The sequence below is a fragment of the Uloborus diversus genome, chromosome 2 (assembly GCF_026930045.1).
Source record: "Uloborus diversus isolate 005 chromosome 2, Udiv.v.3.1, whole genome shotgun sequence".
In the NCBI taxonomy this organism is placed as follows: Eukaryota; Metazoa; Arthropoda; class Arachnida; order Araneae; family Uloboridae; genus Uloborus; species Uloborus diversus.
The window spans coordinates 215,772,570-215,790,940 of record NC_072732.1 but is presented as its reverse complement, the minus strand read 5'-3'; the positions used below and the strand labels follow the sequence as shown (position 1 = coordinate 215,790,940).

At 33.9% G+C, this 18,371-nt stretch overlaps 1 protein-coding gene across 1 annotated transcript in view; it reads left to right on the top strand.

The window, feature by feature from the left end:
• Positions 1-18,371, top strand: part of LOC129216801 (uncharacterized) — a gene marked incomplete at its 5' end in the record, with an annotated part of 111,578 nt that overhangs the window by 76,247 nt on the left and 16,960 nt on the right. Inside the window, 3 exons of the mRNA XM_054851016.1 lie at positions 9,522-9,588; positions 13,900-13,991; positions 14,427-14,524. Coding sequence (XP_054706991.1) covers positions 9,522-9,588; positions 13,900-13,991; positions 14,427-14,524 — 257 coding nt within the window. The remainder of the gene's footprint in view (positions 1-9,521; positions 9,589-13,899; positions 13,992-14,426; positions 14,525-18,371) is intronic.

The window sequence follows — 18,371 nt, the reverse complement described above, 5'->3', positions numbered from 1 at the left end:
TATGTATAAGATATAAGATAATTTCGTTTTGGGAGGTGAGCTACTGTTCTTTTGGGGTGGACAGTCCTGATTTAATGCATTTTAGATTTGCATGAAATAATACTTCTACTTGAAATAAAAGGGGGGGGGGGTGAGTTTATTTGGCGGAGGGGGGGAGGTTGCTGTAGCTTTGAGAGGAGATGCACCATCGCTCTTGGAGGATGGACACACTTGATTTATAACTTTAACTTAGCATAAAATAATGTTTCCATATGAAATGTATGGAGGGGGTTCGGGGGTACTGCTTCGTTTTACGGGGATAGGGGGGCTCTGTAGCATTGATGGGTTATGTCATCCCTCTTGGGGATCAAACACCTTTAATTTCATGCTTTTAAATTTAGTATAACATAATATTCTCACTTCAAATTTACTCTGAAAATTCTGGAAAAATGCCCAAAACAGCAATTTTTAGATGCCCTCCATTCTAAAACCCGACGCACAATGGGGTGGGACTTTTTACCTGTTCTTATTGGGAGGGTAATAAACAATTTGCACCAGGTTTAGCTTTTTTTTTTTTTTTGGATGTTTGGGTCCGACCCCTATTTTTACTGTACTAAAATATAAACAAGCGACACGAAATCTTAAAACAGAAAGCCCAAAAAGCTAAGTCCACGCGCAAACGCAGTTGAAATGGCAAATTTGTGATAACCGGGATTTAAGGTCTACTATTTCATCAAGGTTGTAGACATTAGAAATAATTTATCGAAAGCAGTTGTTACTTACAATGAGGTTAATAGTTTTAAGAGGGTTCTTGATATGCATTGGGATTAATAAACTGATATTACCATAAAAAATCGAAATTGGAGAATGCCGATTTTTACGGGTGATGTACCGGGAATATTCAATCTTTGTGTGGTTGTTAATGTTCAGCGTCTAATATCGACATTTACCGAGTTTCGGACTCTCACAGTAACGTTATATAGACATAAAATTTGTTTTTAATTCCGCCTTATTTCCTCTGGCACTTTCTTCCACACTTTTCAAAACCCTCTTGTAAACAAATGCGTTTTCCGTCAGTGAAAGTAATAAAGTAGTTTTTAAACGAAATGATCACTTTTTCTGAGGTTAAATGAATGTAGTAACAGATCTGAACTAATAGTGAATAATCCCGCTTTTCATGTTGAAGCTTGAAATACAAATATTTGATTTATGAAATATAAGGTTCTAGTTGTTACCAAATAAAAACACTTATACACAAACTATCAAATCTAGTTTTATTTATCTAGAAACAAATTTTAATCTCATTTATGATTATAACGTCAGAATCTTTTTTTTTAATCAAAACATAAAATGCTGAAATCGAACATGTTTAAAGATACACGTGAGTGAGTTCCAGGTCTTTGATATTATTTCAATAACACCAGTTTCTGTTAGAAGTCCTTTAGCCATTGCTGATCTTGATGCTACTAACAGTGTTTTCCAGGGGGTGCCACTTGGAGGTATACTTCTGTCACTCCCCCAGGGGCCGTCCCTCCTCCCGATGTTTTCCCCTATTTGCGACCCCTCGAGCTAAGATGTTATTCTCTCATTTGAAGTTTCATGTTCTACTTTCAAGATTTTCGTTGATTCTTTGATACCTCTAGATAAACATTAAATCGGAGTTATTTCCTATTGTGATTTGTGAATGAATTTCTTCATATTGAAAGATTGATTTTGCTACACAGAATGTACAAGTGTTTGTATTTTCTGAGGATTTCTTGAAGGTTGTACATTCTGAAGAGGCTAATTTAGCTGTGTCAGGTTATGAATTAATTATACATCAGGTTATCAGTGCTTGGAGACTTTATTACCAACTTTTTTTTTTTTTTTTTGCATGTTTCTTGAAAGTTTGTATCTCTATGCTATTTACAATCGGTCTTAATACTCTCGAAGCGAGGCAAAGGCACACAAAGTCAATACTTTTTTGTAAACTGTTTGAATAAAGTCAGTACTTTTAGCATGCTTGCCAGCCCTAAACTTCTATTAAGTGTTAAATGTCCAAAGTGTTATCAAAAATTCTTGCAGTAACTTGAGAATCTTGCAGCAACTTGAGAATCTTGCAGCAGCTTGAGAATCTTGCAGTAACTAGAGAAATACATTGGATGTTATGACTTTGTTTCATTCGAAGGGACTGCAAAAGGATTCATTTTTAAGTTGTGGTTTCGAGTTAGACAGTTCTCGCACTTTTTCAAGATTTATTGATAATCTTCTTTTAAAAATATCAATTGATTTTGATGCATTCATATTTCTTATTGTCATGACAGTTTGAAATTTTCTTGTATGTTAAGAGGAGTAGAGAGCCAGAAGATGAGATAAATTATCTTGAAGTTACCTTGTATATATGGTTTTATTATAAGCGTAAAAAAAGTCAGTCTTTTTTTTTCACTCTTTCTCTATGCCTGTGTCGTTAAGGTTTATGAGTTCTGTATGGACTTTGTCGAGTGTACCAAGGTGCTGTTTTCTGTGATTTATTGTGTCAAACGATACAAAAAATATGAAAATTTAAGCAAAGTAGTCTTCAAATAAGTTTTAACTGCATTAGTGGATTCTTGATCCTTCGGTGAATTGCACACCAGATTATCAGTGATTGGTGGTTCTGGATCAGTTTGTGTACCACAATCTATCTTTTTTATGGAATTTTCAAGCCCTGTCTGCGAGACGTTGGCATGAGTTTCTTGAATATAGTCTAAAGCGGCAGTAAGTTTTGCTGTATAGTTTGGCAATAAGGAGAGAAATTGCTTTGCATTTCAATTGGTATGCCAGCAGTCTTTGTGCTTGGAGCTACTTCATCAAGTTTCATTTCATGAATTGTGGTTTCAGTTCCTGTAGAATCGTCATAGTCTTCCATCAAGAGTGCACGGCGGCGATTTTTACGCTTCTTTAGAATTTTGCGTTTGCTTTGCTTTGGGTAATCTGCTATAATAGGAGCTCCAGGAAGATGCTTTGTTTCAAGAACGTCTGGCTTCTTATTTGTCGGAAAATCAGTTTCCTTGGTAAGTGGGTCACTATAGGCTTTATTATTTTCAATCGGCATGCCTCTTCCCATACGGAGAAATGGTGTCGTAATAGATTTGACTTTATCAGTATCCATTTTGCACCTAAAAGAAAATAATCGGTTAAAAAGTAAATTCTCAAAATGTTTTAGTTACTAAATATTAATAAATTATGCATGCATTTATTTTTGATAGCCACTTTGGTGACATACCTATTGCAGATTTAACGTTAAAGCTCTGTCTCTGTAGTCCACTAAAAGTAACCGTTTTCTCAACAGAACTACAAAATGCGAATTTTTGAACGAAATCTATTCTAAATTTCTGACAACTAAAATCAAGAAAAGAAATTCATCCCCTGAGCTCTGTCAAGAGTTTACATGCGTGTTACGCAAAAGTTCATGGGCTCACAAAACTCACAAAAATACTAAAATGTATTTGCAACTAAAAGTTCTTTATGATCCAAAAATTTCAGACCTCCAGTATAATAAAAATTTTCTGCATGTATATTCTAAACATGGCAATCCGTTATGCATGAATCAGCTCCGATATTTTTCAGCTCTTTTGTTCAGAAATTCTAGATCTTCAGGATTTAGATCTTGGAAGCTAAAAATGCGCATATGTTAGCTTCAAAACAATGTGCACACACCTTTTTTAAAATTTCATCAAAACCGGAGGTGCTTGGGTGTGACGAATTGAAAAATTTGTTCAGTTGACGTGGAATAACTCAAAACTCTCTTCCGTAGCGGGGCACAGCATTGTAAAATGGTCGGCATTTCAGTTAGTTATACCCAGTTTGATGCATTGCTAATGGGGTCAACAGAATTTTTTTTAAAAAAGTGAAAACTCCTCCCACCCACTCATGGCACTTTGCAAAATGTCCGGGTGAATCCTTCAAACTCAGACGTATAGATCACACCAGACCGCCTACACCAGATCACCATGGATACCTTTCCCGAATGCCATGGTGGTCTGCTGTTGAGTCCTTACCAGCTCACATCTTGACTTGCTTGGGTTTTACAAAAGATGAAGTAATTTGCAACCCACAATTTTTCCTGGACTTCTTTGGAGATATTTGGATTTATGGGGATTGTCTAGCCCCGCTAGACAATTTCGAGATAAGTAACGACAACAATAAAAGAATTAAACATTTGCTTTTAAGTCGTAATTCACATTAGTATAAAATTTTATTTTGCTATTGCTTAAGGATTTGTAATTATTCTTGTACCATTGGCAAGTAAGTAGGTTTAGGGAACTACTGTCTCTCTTTGCGAATATTTTATTTGATACTAGTGGTACCCGCACGGCTTCGCCCGTAATAGAAAAATTAAAAGGTCTTTTGGTTCGCCTGTATATTTACAAAGAATGTATGGTGAATTTTTCTCGCCAATTGGCTTGTGCCCATGTTACGGTTCCACGTTATGATAATTTCGTAATTTACTCGTCCAACTTATGATAGTTTTGTTCTTAATATTGGAGCAGAAAAAGAACCACAACGAACTTTTAAAAAATCGCTTCGAGGTGCACACCCCCATGCTATAAACTACAATAATTCTTTGCCAAATTTCATGATAATCGGCCGAACGGTCTAGGCGCTGTGCGCGTCACAGAGATCCTGACAGACAGAGATCCGGACAGACAGAGGGACATTCAGCTTTATTATTAGTAAGGAAGTCGACGAAAGCAGAAAAATATCGTTTTCATCACTGCCACGTTTATTTCTCATGACTTCATTTTGCATTTGACTGGAGTTTTTATTCTATTTTAATGCCTCGATATCTGTACTTAGCGAATTATTTTATATTTTAATGCTGTTTTATTTTCGTTTAAAGGGTTATTTTTTCAGTCTTTCTCCCCCTCCCCCCCAAAAAAAAGAACGTAATACGTTGTGTCGTAATAAAACCAGTTTCTACATAATTTTGCCCAAATAGGGAGAAAAATACTAGTGTTAAAGCACAAGATGCATGATGTGGCAAATATGCTAAAATGGCAAATATGGAAATTGCTATAGTTTCCAATACCGATAAATCCATTATATCGCCAATTGACAGAGTGTTTCATATTGAATGAAAAAAAAGAATAGCATTGTGCAAATTTTGAAATTGATTTATTTAGCCGAAAAAAATTTATTCTGAAACTACAATTCAACAAGTTTTATTTAATAAGAGCGAAAACTCTCTTGGTTTCTAAATCGCCGCAGGGACACAATCGAAGTAACGAGCGCCTTGCACATAAGAGATAGGATAAAAATCATTTTTTGTTCTAGAATACGACAAAATATCATTTTTCGTCTTTCAAAGATATTTTTGCAGTGAAATTTCGAAACTACTGTATTGTCGCTGAAGGCTTTGTTTAAAAAGCGAGCATTAAATTTTAAATGTGATAGTGTAGGTGAGTGTGTGTATGAATGTATGTGTGTATAGGTGTGTGTGTGTGTGGGTAGGTGTGTATGTATGTGTGCGTGAGCGGGTAGGTGTGTATGTGTGTGTGTGTGGGTAGGTAGGTGTGTATGTATGTGTGTGTAGGTGTAGGTGAGTGTGGGAGGGGGTAGGTGCTTGTGTGTAGGTGTGTATGTATGTGTGTAGGTGTAGGTGAGTGTGGGAGGGGGTAGGTGTATATGTATGTTGTGTTTGTGTGTGTGTGTATGTGAATGTGTGTGTAGGATATTGACGCAACCTGGAGACTTTGCTCGCTGGAGGAGCAGCATCGGGAGGGGCCGGTCGACGGTGGTGCTGCAGAGGAAGGCGGGGGGAAATGAAATTATAGGAACATAAAAACAGTAAAATGAGAACAATAAACTATGTGATTGCTCAAAAAATTGGTCCACTGCTTTAATCTACAAGGTGTCCATAACTAAACGATCCTACTTCAAAGTTGTCTAGCGACGACACTATTGCTCAGAAATTTACGAAATTTTGAGTAGTACATGAGGGTCAGTTAATTAAATAACGAGTCAGAGGCTATACAATAGATTTTATTCGACATTCTTCAAAAATACTGACCAAAATTGTTTGAACTTTTCTCCCACTGGGAAATTAATCGCATAATTCCGTGCTCATAAAAGTCGCTTGGCTGCTGCTGGAACCAATTACGCACATATTGTTTTACTTCATCGTCCGAATGAAATTGTTTTCCCCGAACAGCCTCCTTGAGTTCCCCAAAAATGTGAGATCAATTGAGATAGAAAGTTTCTTTTTTTGCATTGGCTGTATGTAGTCCTGGTAAACCTTTGCGTGTTGTCATCCTGTTGCACAACAACGGTAGACCGCACACAGCCAATGCAGAAAAGAAACGTTTGGGAATATTAAGTGGGAAGTCTTGAACCACCCCCATTATAATCCAGATCTATCCCCATGTGATCCCTCATCTTTGGGGAAACAAGAAGACACTTCGGGGACAACGATTTCATTCGGACGATGAAGTAAAGAAGTGCATGTGTAATTGGTTCCAGCAGCAGCCAAAAGACTTTTATGAGCACGGAATTGTGTAACTATTTTCTCAGTGGGATAAGTGTTTAAACAATTTCGGTCAGTATTTTTGAAGAAAGTTGAATAAAAACTATTCAAGACCTCTGACTCGTTATTCATTAACTGACCCTCATAGGGAGGGGGCCTTTTGTGCGTTACGCATTTGATATACATCTGAATCCCTGAAATTCTGCAAAATATCTGCGAGAACATGGCGCAGAACTGAACTGTGTTACGCCATGGATGGTGTTCTACCGATTTTTGTGCCTCTTAACACTTAAAGGCAATTGTGCATAAGAAACAATCATCCCTATAACGGACAGAATGTTTAAAATAAAAGGGGGGCGTACGCCCCCTTTAGTATACCCTGTACTTGCATCTTGCATTATCACCCCATTATGATAAAACATAAATATTGTCAAACAACGTTACTTGTACTGCACATAGCTGTGCAAAACGTACGAATTGCAAAATTCGTGAAAGAACTTGCATAGATATCACAAGTTTTGTCAATTAAGGCTACAATGTGGGATGAAAATCTTTTTTTTTTTTTTTTTCATTTTGAAGATATAGTTCTGAAATTTTTATGATTTATAGACCTTCATGAGGGAAAGTAATTTGTAAAGTTTTGTTGAAAGATTCTTAATAGAGTTTTTAAAATACAGAGGATTGGTATTTTTTAATTGTAAATATTTGAACTTTAAAAATCACTCCATGAGCACCAATATTTTTTATACTTGATTTTCTCTATTTTTCTAGATGAATATTTTATATTTAAAGAAAACTTGGGGATCAAAATTTCATTAACCACAATATTTTGTTCGAAAAATGTCAAAAACAGAGTTTTTGTTAAAATTTTCGAATTTTCCTGAAAACGTCGATAAAATTAGGATTTAAGTCTGATGAAAAGAAATGATGGTATTCAAAATTTGTTCCCTATATTTTTACATTTGTATCTCATTATTAATCTAAAATTGACTCAAAGTAATTAAACAAATCCTGATCTGCAGGAAGCATTTGAAATATACACATGAATTGACATTTTACGATTATGAGATGTTTTTATTTAAATGAAACATTTGTTTACAAAATGTAAAATATCATGAACAAGTCAAAGAATTAAAAAAAAAGTTATAGTAAAAGTTTCCAATGAATAACCCAAAGTTCAAAGATTTATTTTAGGACAAAAATGAAAAATTAAAATTTCGCTCGATTTTTCGCATTTTAAGACTATTGTAGTCGTTAAACATATAGGCCAGTGCCAATAATGTTTGAGACCAAAAAAATTTAGAACAGGATAAAACCAGTTCGAAAGGTAAGAAAATCTAAGAACATTAATAGGAAAAATAAATTACGGGCGAGCTGAGTTCGGGAAGGGGGGTGTAGGGGGGTTTAAGGGGGGGGAAAACGGTTTATCACGATTTCCGGAAAAAACTAAGAGTCCTATCGAAAAAAACTAAATTGCAAAGTTGTTAGTAATAAAAAGATCTACAACTTTTGCATTTGCACTTTTTTTCTATAACCTCAAAATTTATGCGAAAAATTAAAAAAACCGACTTTTTGGTTTTTTATTTTTATCTCCCACAAAAAAATTTTTTTTTTCACTAAATTAAATGAAAAGTTACCTTATTATGTCCCAAATACACTGTAATTTTTTGGATTTAAAATATTTATTTTTTCTCCTTATTTTGGTTCAGTAGTAAAAAAGCATCAGAATTTTCAATCAAAAATTCTCACGTCAAAATATCTGTTTTTTTTTAAAATCGGAGCAAGTTTTTTTCATTGAAATCTCTACTTTTTGATGGTATAAAAAACAATATACAATACTATGGAACTTTTTTGCAAAAAATGAAGAAAATCAAAAAAACTCGAATTTGAAAAAAAAATCATCACTATGTAAAATTTTAAGCTATTTATTAAATTAACAGCAAACACAGTAATTAACAGCAAACACAATTGGAAAACTGATTATTTTTCATAATATTCAAGGTTACACAGTTCGAAATTGCGGAAATTACTCATTTATCCCATCCTACAGTGTAGCTTGCTATTCGTAACTCCAAAAAACTATAGGGGGCACTGCAGTCACCGTCTAATGGTGGATGAGAAGGGTTTAAAACAAATGCATGCTGTAGCTTGATTTTTAATTATTTTAATATATTTTTATTTTCAGTTTGTGACAATGTAACATGGAAAATTTCATTTTTAGAGTAATTAAAGTGTACATTTTAATAAGGAGCTTAAAATTTTTACATAGTTATGACTTTTTTTTTTTTTTTTTTTTCAAATTCGAGTTTTTTGATTTTCTTCATTTTTTGCGAAAAATTTCTATAGTATTGTATATTGTTTTTTATACCATCAAAAAGTAGAGATTCCAACGAAAAAAACTTGCTCCGATTTTTTAAAAAAATCAGATATTTTGACGTGAGATTTTTTGATTGAAAATTCTGATGATTTTTTACTACTGAATCAAAATAAGGAGAAAAAATAAATACTTTAAATCCAAAAAATTACAGTGTATTTGGGACATAATAAGGTAACTTTTCATTAAATTTAGTGAAAAAAAATGTTTTTTTTTTGTGGGAAATAAAAATAAAAAACCAAAAAGTCGGTTTTTTGAATTTTTCGCAAATATTTTGAGGTTATAGAAAAAAAGTGCAAGTGCAAAAGTTGTAGATCTTTTTATTACCAACAACTTTGCAATTTAGTTTTTTTCGATAGGACTCTTAGTTTTTCCGGAAATCGTAATAAACCGTTTTCCCCCACCTTAAACCCCCCTACACCCCCCCTTCCCGAACTCAGCTCGCCCGTAATTTATTTTTCCTATTAATGTTATTAGATTTTATTACCTTTCTAGCTGGTTTTATCCTGTTCTAAATTTTTTCGACTTTTTTACCATTTTCAAAGCTATTGGCACTGGTCTAATAGAGTCATTGTCTTTTTTTTTATTGATGAGCATGTACCTGCAGCGTAAGTCAGTGTTTAAAATTCACATATTAAGATTGTTTTTCTCTTTTTAATGGCAAAACTTTATTTCTTTCCACAGATGGCGCAAGTGGAGCTGGAGGGTCCACACAATCATCTAATTGAATGTGCAGCAGTTTGGGGCAAAGGTGAGTGGCAAATGTTGCAGAAAAATGCACGGTGATTGTTAGCAATATTTCAATCACTGCGCATCAGTTGCGTTGGCATTATAAGCTGCTACTATGCGTCTCATTAGCGTAATGACGTATAAAGGAACTTTTTCTTTCTTGGGTGTAAAAAAAAAAAAAAAGATTGAATGTGTTGAACATTAATTTTTTGTAGTGTACAGTAGTTTGATCAATAAATGAGTCTTTAAGCGCAATTTCATTTTCAGAAACTAATATCACTAAAAAATATAAGGCTTAAGAGTAAGAGCATTTGAGTTGACTTATGCACTTATCTTCTATATATATATATAAATGAATGTTTGTCTGTATGTCATCCATGAACTCAAAAACTACCCGGCAGATTTGGCTGAAACTTTCACCCTTCGTTATTTTTGGTACTGGGAATGTTTATAGACCAGTTCGAAAAAAATCCGATCGATAGTTCCTTTTTTATTCCAATTTAATGATACCTGGACCGATTATTATGAAAATTGCTATATATATGTATTTTTTCACGGAGAAGGTGCATAATATGCTCATTGAAGCCACTCGCCACAAGGTGGCACTGCAGAGTAGCAACTTCTGACCGTTCAACCAATTGTCATGAAAATCAGTATAATGATGTATTTTTTTGTTGGCGTAGCAACGCACGTCGCGTACAGCTAGTCCTCATATAAATAAAAACCGATGATCGAATAACCCGCGTGTTTCAACAATGAAACTCGCGCCACGGCATGATAATTTGATAATATAATTTGGTAATGTTTAACATGCAGAGAAAAGCTTTATTGTGACAAGGCTGAACTCGATCCGGTAACTTAACTGTTTCACTGGTAAGACAGTCATTTTAGGGGAATGAAGAATAAAAAAAGTGGTTGAAAATTAACGCTATCCACTGGGTTAAGCCACTGGAGTTAGGGTTAAAATTTCAAATATCAAAATATCACCAAACAGGCGATTGCTTCGTTTAAATGTAGAAGAGAAGAAGCAATTTTCACCCGTCATACCTTGATTGGGGACTTTCAAATTAAAAAGAAACTTGGATAATTTTTATGGTTTTGCTGTATATTTCCGTGGGGTAAAAAGTGGTGTGAAAACCCAGTCAACAGACATGACTGACTTGTAAAAAAAACATCAAATTTTCTATTCAATAAAAATGCGGTTTTTGCTTCAAACTAAACTTTTACTAAGATTTCTCAATATTTTGTAATTTTTGACGCTCATGTTTCGTGCCATACTTTTCATTATCTCTTTCTTTTTTTTTCTTTCTTTTTTTTTTTTTTGCTTCTGGTTTACTTAATCTTCCTCACTTTTTCGAAATGGATTTTCTTTGACACTCTTTCTTTTCATTTCACTTATTGGGGCTGTATAGAAGCAAGTCATTGTTACCGGTATATATATATATATATATATATATATATATATATATATATATATATATATATATATATATATATATATATATATATATATATATATATATATATATATATATATATATATATATATATATATATAAAATAATAATAAAAGTGAAAAATATTGAAAAGACCACACCAAGAGCCCATAGATGCGCAACGCAGCAAAACTAAAAAGCCAAGTAAATATAAAATTAAGCAAACAGAATTACAAATATTAAACAAATTATAAATACCAAATGATGATAAAAAGGAAAAATGCAAACAGCTATTAAGTAGGAATAGAAAAAGAGTGAATCCAGAGCTCATCAGCCGTGGAGGATTCATTAATTATGGTCAAAAGACCAAAATATTAACTATAAACTAGAAGAGAATGCTTAAGCTCCAGTACATGTAATATAGAGTAACAATGGGCAAACGCACCACTTGCTAAGCTAAAAACAATAAACTAGAGCTCAAACCTAAAACTAAAAGCAGGGGGTTTCGCCTCGACTAATTAGGAAAACAAGTTCCGATAATTAGCCTTCCACGGGACAGTACCTGCCAATAACAAAATTGTCTTACCTTGAAATCCGCGTAACCATATCCTGTCCGTTGTTCAGCCTGATAAAAAAGCCTATCCATTCGTCAACAAAACATTAAAAATATAAAAAACATGTCCGGAAAACAGACCAAAGACGTACCAGGTCGCCTGTTTCGCACGTGTAAAACTTATCACTACAGTGATTCATAAAAAAATGGTTTGTCACGGTTGTATCATACATTTACACAGTTAAACAGTTTCAAAAGAAGCGAAATGTTCATTGAAGGCTATACTTAAGCAGATGTTTTCAACTAGATTTTTAGGGAAGTTATTATGAAAAAGTAAGTTTTTGAGTACTGAAATTTCTTGCTTAAATGCAGAAATGGTATTGCAAATTCTTTTAATTCTGATAGCTTGCGAAACAATAATGCCAATAAAAACCTTTTTACTTAGGCAGGAGGAGAAATCTTGTAAACTGTTAACTGTGAAATTGAATTCACGTCTTTTATCATAGATTGTAGTGGAACAATTTGAGTCAATTTGTATGTTGATATCCAAGAAATTAAAGCTATTATGATTAGAATTGGTCTTTTTGAGCGTTAATGAACTATGATAAATAGTTTTGCTGAGTTCAGAAAAATTAGGAAAATTTATACACAAAAGGTCATCAATGTATCTGCAACAAAGAGGTGTAGAGGAAGGATTGTCAATTAAATATTTTCGTTCATAATATAAAAGAAAAAGGTTGGCTAATGTAGAGCTAAAATTAGCTCCCATTGCTATGCCATTAATTTGAAGAAAACATGAATTACCATTTTTGAAAAAATTATTGAAAATACAAAATTTAAAAAGACCAAGAAAAAACAATTCATTAAAATCAAGGGAATCCTTGACTGAATTAAAAAGTTCTGAAACAGAGGAAAAAAGTTCAACGAGTGGGATATTGGTGAAGAGGTTTTCAAAATCAAAAGTTTCTAAGTGGTTTATATCAAGCATATTAAGTAAATTGATGACTTCAACACTATTATTAACTATCCAGAACCAATTCATTTGTTGAAGTTTAAGTTGTTCAAGAATTTTTTTGAGAAATTGTTCAAACTTTACACTTAGATTTTTTCCAATGGTGTTGGTGGCAGAGCAAATAAATCGAAATCCAACAGGTGTTATATATATATATATATATATATATATATATATATATATATATATATATATATATATATATATATATATATATATATATATATATATATATATAAAAAAGACTGTTCACTGTAAAAATAATCCGAAACATCACAGATTTTTTCCAAATAACGTTCGTGAATTTAACGGTTTCATACCAGTTTCCAGCGAAAATCAAGTATCTTTGCGAAAATGTTTTCTACATTAGTACAAGTAGCATGAATGTAGCTTCTCACTGTAGTGAACAATATTTTTAACTACCAGTGTGAGACTACGCTCATCTTCTCTCTTAGGTGCTCCGTCCACACTTCCATTACGGTCCCTTCAAATTGATTCAGCCCCAAAAGAGGACGAAATGCAATCTCTGGATACTGTAACGTTATAAGAATTGCAGGCAAAAAAGTTCTGTGTAAGCTTGAAATTCTGCCTTAGCTTCAACCATATTTGCTATGGTGCTTCATGTGCTTTCTTGGTAAATTAGTTAGGTGCCATACATTATTAAAAACATATCTACGTTTAATTAAAAGGCTCCTGGTTTATTGTAAAAACGTAACTGGTTTTTATTGAAAAGGTTTTTGAATTCTTTAGGGCCGATTTCAGGATGGTTACGGTAGCGGTCAAGTTTCTTGTTTTTTGCTAGCTATGTTACACGGAGAAATTAGGCATATTAGCTGCAAATAGTTTTCCAGGAATGCTTCGGTTTTTGTTTTAGGGTTCATTCGTTGGAGTTTAGTGTTTATTCACAGATTTGATGGCCCTACATCTGTATTAATTAAAGTTTGAAAATTGTATCCCATGCATTATGTTTGTCCCATAACGTCGCATCGTGTCACGTGAATTATAATTCAATTTTTAATTAAATTTTATGTAAAAGGATTGTTGAGGAAAACTGTTTGCTTTCATTAAACATGAGTTTTTCGGCGATGAAATGAAAAATACAATAAGATTTCTTTATAAGCCTGTTTCAAATTATATTGAATAAGTCAAGGGAAATACAAAAGTAGTTGTGCATTCGGTGGCCCTAAAATATGCGACAGGACTATAAGCCTATTTCATATTACGTTCAAGAGCCCAGCCTGAGTATATTCAGGTTTACCACAAGGTGTATCAGTAAGAGATTTTTTAATTTTTTTATTTCTATTGAGATAATAGATCATATTTTTGTTGCAGACAAAGTATGGGTATGCCACGGGCACCACCATGGTTCTCGGGTTTCTATGATCCACTGCCAAGAAAACATCATGTACAGACTACGCATCGAGGTGAGTTGTAGCATTCCTACTCCCGTTTACACAGCGCACAAAATAAGATAAATACCTTTGTGCTGAACAGTAAAGTAAGACAAAACAACGTAAGTAGAAGCACAAATTCGTAAATTACAGCAGACACGTGTTTCGGCGTAACAGGGAACGCATTTTTCAATGCAAAAAATAATGAGCTTATGGATGAAAAGACATCTGACAAAAGGTTTGTCAGATGTCTTTTCATCCATAAGCTCATTACTTTTTGCATTGAAAAAGGCGTTCCCTGTAACGCCGAAACACGTGTCTGCTGTAATTTACGAATTTGTGCTTCTACTTACGTTGTTTTGTCTTACTTTAGCGCACAAAATAGATATTCTATTTTCTCCTCTTCTTACAAATGCGAGCTTTTCATTTAATACATTCAAACTTCCCGCCTTTTTGTACTATTTTCAGTTTGAGTCACGTGTGATGTGTATGCATGCGCCGAATGACGACACTATGCTTTTTGGCACCTATTCAAAGTTCGTCCACGCCTATCACACCATATCGAGGTGAGTTTACGACAATAAAGTGAGTGATAAGTGACTTTCATAAAATGCGCATCTGTTATTCCTTTCCATGCCTGCTCTATTAATAAATTACAGATGTTGTGCAACTAATTATCAACGTTACCAATTTCTGCTTCTTGCCTTATTCTGTTTCGCTGCTTATGGAACGCGTTGTATCGTACGTAGTAAATAGATTATATGCTTTGCCTCACTTTTCAAACCTTTCGTTTTTAGAAAAGGGAGTAGATTGTGTGTGGTTTGGTTATTTCTATTTAAAGCGCTATTATCTTCCTGAGGTATTACCCATCAATATATTTTAATTGTAAATGTATATTCAAGGTATTTAGATTGAGGTATAATTAAGAAAAGAAATCTATGCACTTCAATAATTAAATTAATACTGATTCACCTATTCCCTTTTCTTCGGTGGGAAAAATGTTCTTTTCTCCAAAACTAATGCTTTAATTCAGTTTCAGTCTCACAAATACTACAACTCTCACAGTAGTGCAATAAATAATAATTTAAACAATAGTTTTAATCATTCAGATAAAGAAAACTATTATTTCTTAGTAATTTGCTACATAATCAAGTAGTAGTCGACAAGACGGTTAAAATGATATTGCTTAGTGATGACCATTTGTTTTGGGCAGTACACATTGTAAGTAGAGCGTTAACGATTAGGTAGATCAGGTAGGACACATGATTTTTTGTTTTGAGACCAAACAATGATCCAATCCTGATACTTATTTTACCCTTTGGAAAATCCCGCTTTCTTTGAGGTCAATTACTCTTTTGGTTGGGAACTGCTTCACTAGTTTTTAGTGAATTACACAGTAAGCAAACTTCCTATACATCGCTTACCAGGTGTGTGACATGCCACGGAGGTGAGAATTCACATGTTGTGAATAAAAAATATACTAAAATAAAATTTATTGTTAAAAAATGTTGGCAGGTTTAAATAGGCATATTTTTGATGAAATTGAAAAGTATTGTTAAATAAATTGTTCCTTAAAGTTTTTACTGTAAAAGACGTGTGACAGAAAAGACACTTTTTGAAGAATGACCTATATACTTATAAAGAAAAAATACGTGATGTCACTCTTCTTCGTACCCCTCTTCTTTCCTTGTCACAAACTCTCACAATTTCACGAACAGCTCTTAACCCCTCAACGCATGACATCATTTATGGACAGCCCCTAAGATCGCATATTGCCTAACATCGCAAGTTCTCTAGAAAAAGATGCTTTGTTTAATGTTGCTGCACTTTCATTCATGACCGATAAGTTAGACACTTCAATTTACATTTTTCTGTTAATTAAAGTGGAATGGAGTGAAATTTAATTAGACTAAGATACGTTTTGAAGAGATTTCCAATAATGAACACCAAATTCTATGCTGTGTTTTGCAAAAGTCAATTAAAATTCACTAAGAAAATTCATTAGGTTTATAGAATGAAGATACTTGGTAATTAATCTTTTGTAATTAAAGTCAAATTATGCATTGAAGTTAAATTGAAAGCATAACGCAAACGAAATTAACTGCTCTCTCTCTCTCTTTGTTTGTCGGAAGTACCAAATTATCTGAGAAATATGTTACTACTGTAAAACGAGAAAATGTTGTTTTTTTTAATGACATTTTTTCGTAGTTTTCTCAGAGGAAGCTTTGTCAATAAAATTAAACTCTTTCGGCTCTTTGGATCACACATCGTCTAAAAGTGAGCAGCTCATTCAAAGGAATCCTTCAGAAATGGCTTTAAAAGGAAAATAGTGCATGGAAGAAGATACTTATCGAGTCGTAAAAGAATTTACACTGTAAAAAATGGGCAGTCTCTTTTAAACAAGAAGTGCAAAGGTCAAGTAGGATTCCCTAATTTAGCATGACTGTAAAATGAAAATAAAGCAATATGGGTACCTAAGGGGTTGTCCACAAATGGCATCGCGCTTTGGTGAAGGGAGGTGGGATTGTGACAGTTTGTAAAACCGTCACAATGGAGGGGCGAGGGCGGGGGGCGCTCCGCCCCTGGTGTCTGTGCGACTCTGTTCTGTCGGGTCGGGGCTCCTTTTGTGGGGTGACACCCAAAATGGAATTGCATGTTTTGGAAAAATATGAAGCTAAAATGCATTTTAGACTACAAATATGAAAAATTTCCTCCTTCTTTCCTACCCCACATCATGGAGCGATTACTGTACTCAGAATTAGATTTAAAATGAGTTTGAAATCATTAAAAGGACCATCAATTTCATGATGCATCCCCTTACTTTTTTGACCTCTCGACGGCCTGCACATATGCATATAGGACAAGTTATATAAAAAGTGTTCATAGTTATTTTGTCTTTTGTACATTAGCCCACTTAAAATTTCGTTATTACACAAATGTAATTGTTTCAGAATCTTGTATGAAATTCATGCTTTCATGTTTATATACAGGGTGTTCCGTTTTAACCTGCAAGACCTTCATTTTCGCAACCGTTAGTCCTAGATGTATACTTCCAATTGCGAAAATGTTCAAAATCAGATGCAGGGTTGTGATATTGTAAGTTTGAAGCAAAAATAAAAATGAGCCAAAAAATACAAAATTTAACTTTTTACACTGGTGCTATGTCCCTTAACTAATGTTTAGAGAAATAATCTCCATTGAAAACTATTACTGACACAAAAAACTTGACAGTTGTGAGACCAAAACTCAAGGAGATATTCCATTTCAAAGTTTTAAGGGACCATACAGAAGATGAGATTTGGAACTTATCGCTCTTTTAGAAGAGTAAGATTGTCGAAGTAAAAAAAAAAAAAAAAAAAAAAAATTGATTGCTATTCAAAAACAATTGCAAGTGTTATGCCGTGATACGCAAAACACACTACAAAACCTCGAACAATTTGAAAAACTACACTCTATGCACACAAATAATTTTAAACACTTGTTATCAGCTATATTCCCTCCCCCCCCCCCAAAAAAAAGTGTAAATGACGACGCTTGAAAAGTGGTGTAAGTCACGGAACGCTGCGTTTCATGTCTCGGTGAATATTGGTCGAACTAATTTCAAACTTTTTTTGCTGGAATTATTTTTCAATGTATATTATTTCCCCAAATATATGTTAGGGGACTTAGGGTCCGTATAAAAAGTTAAATTTTGTATTTTTTTGACTTATTTTTGCTTCAAACTTTCAATATCTTAACTCTGCATCTGATTTTGAACATTTTTGCAGTTGGAATTATACATCTAGGACTAACAGTTGCGAAAATATAGGTCTTGCAGGTTAAAACGGAACAACCTGTAGAATATTATTATTCTTATTCCTTTTTTTTTTTTTTTTTGCGTTTGTAGGGGGGAGGGAGATTGTCACCCATGCTAGGTACGCCACTGGGTAAGGGGATGGAATGGGTAACAAGAAGTGTGACATCACGCGTTTTTTTATAAGAATTTCTTTGTGAAAAGTAGCATGGCAGGTGACGAAAGGGTGGAAGGGTTAAGATAAAGTTGGTTTTCATTCTAAATCAGGATGGAGTATATACATTTAGAAACTTACTTAACCAAGATTTGAATCTCAGTTGGTGGTGTAATAGTTGAAGTGTGAAAATCTCAATTTTCTATTAGCTGTTTCCAGACAGCGAGACATATTTAGCGCACCCAGATCGCTTATAAGGAGAGCATACGCCTTATTTTACGGCATGTGATATTAGTAATAAATATTCTTGGTCTTTCCTCAACATCGTCGGGTCAACTTGCAATCTAATGGCTTAAAACCAACTATGGGAAGCTTTTCGGAGTCGCACAGTATTTTTCTAATTTTACTGGAGTAAGATTTGGAGCTTGACGTTGAACCTTCTTCAACAAACTGGAAGAGATACCCC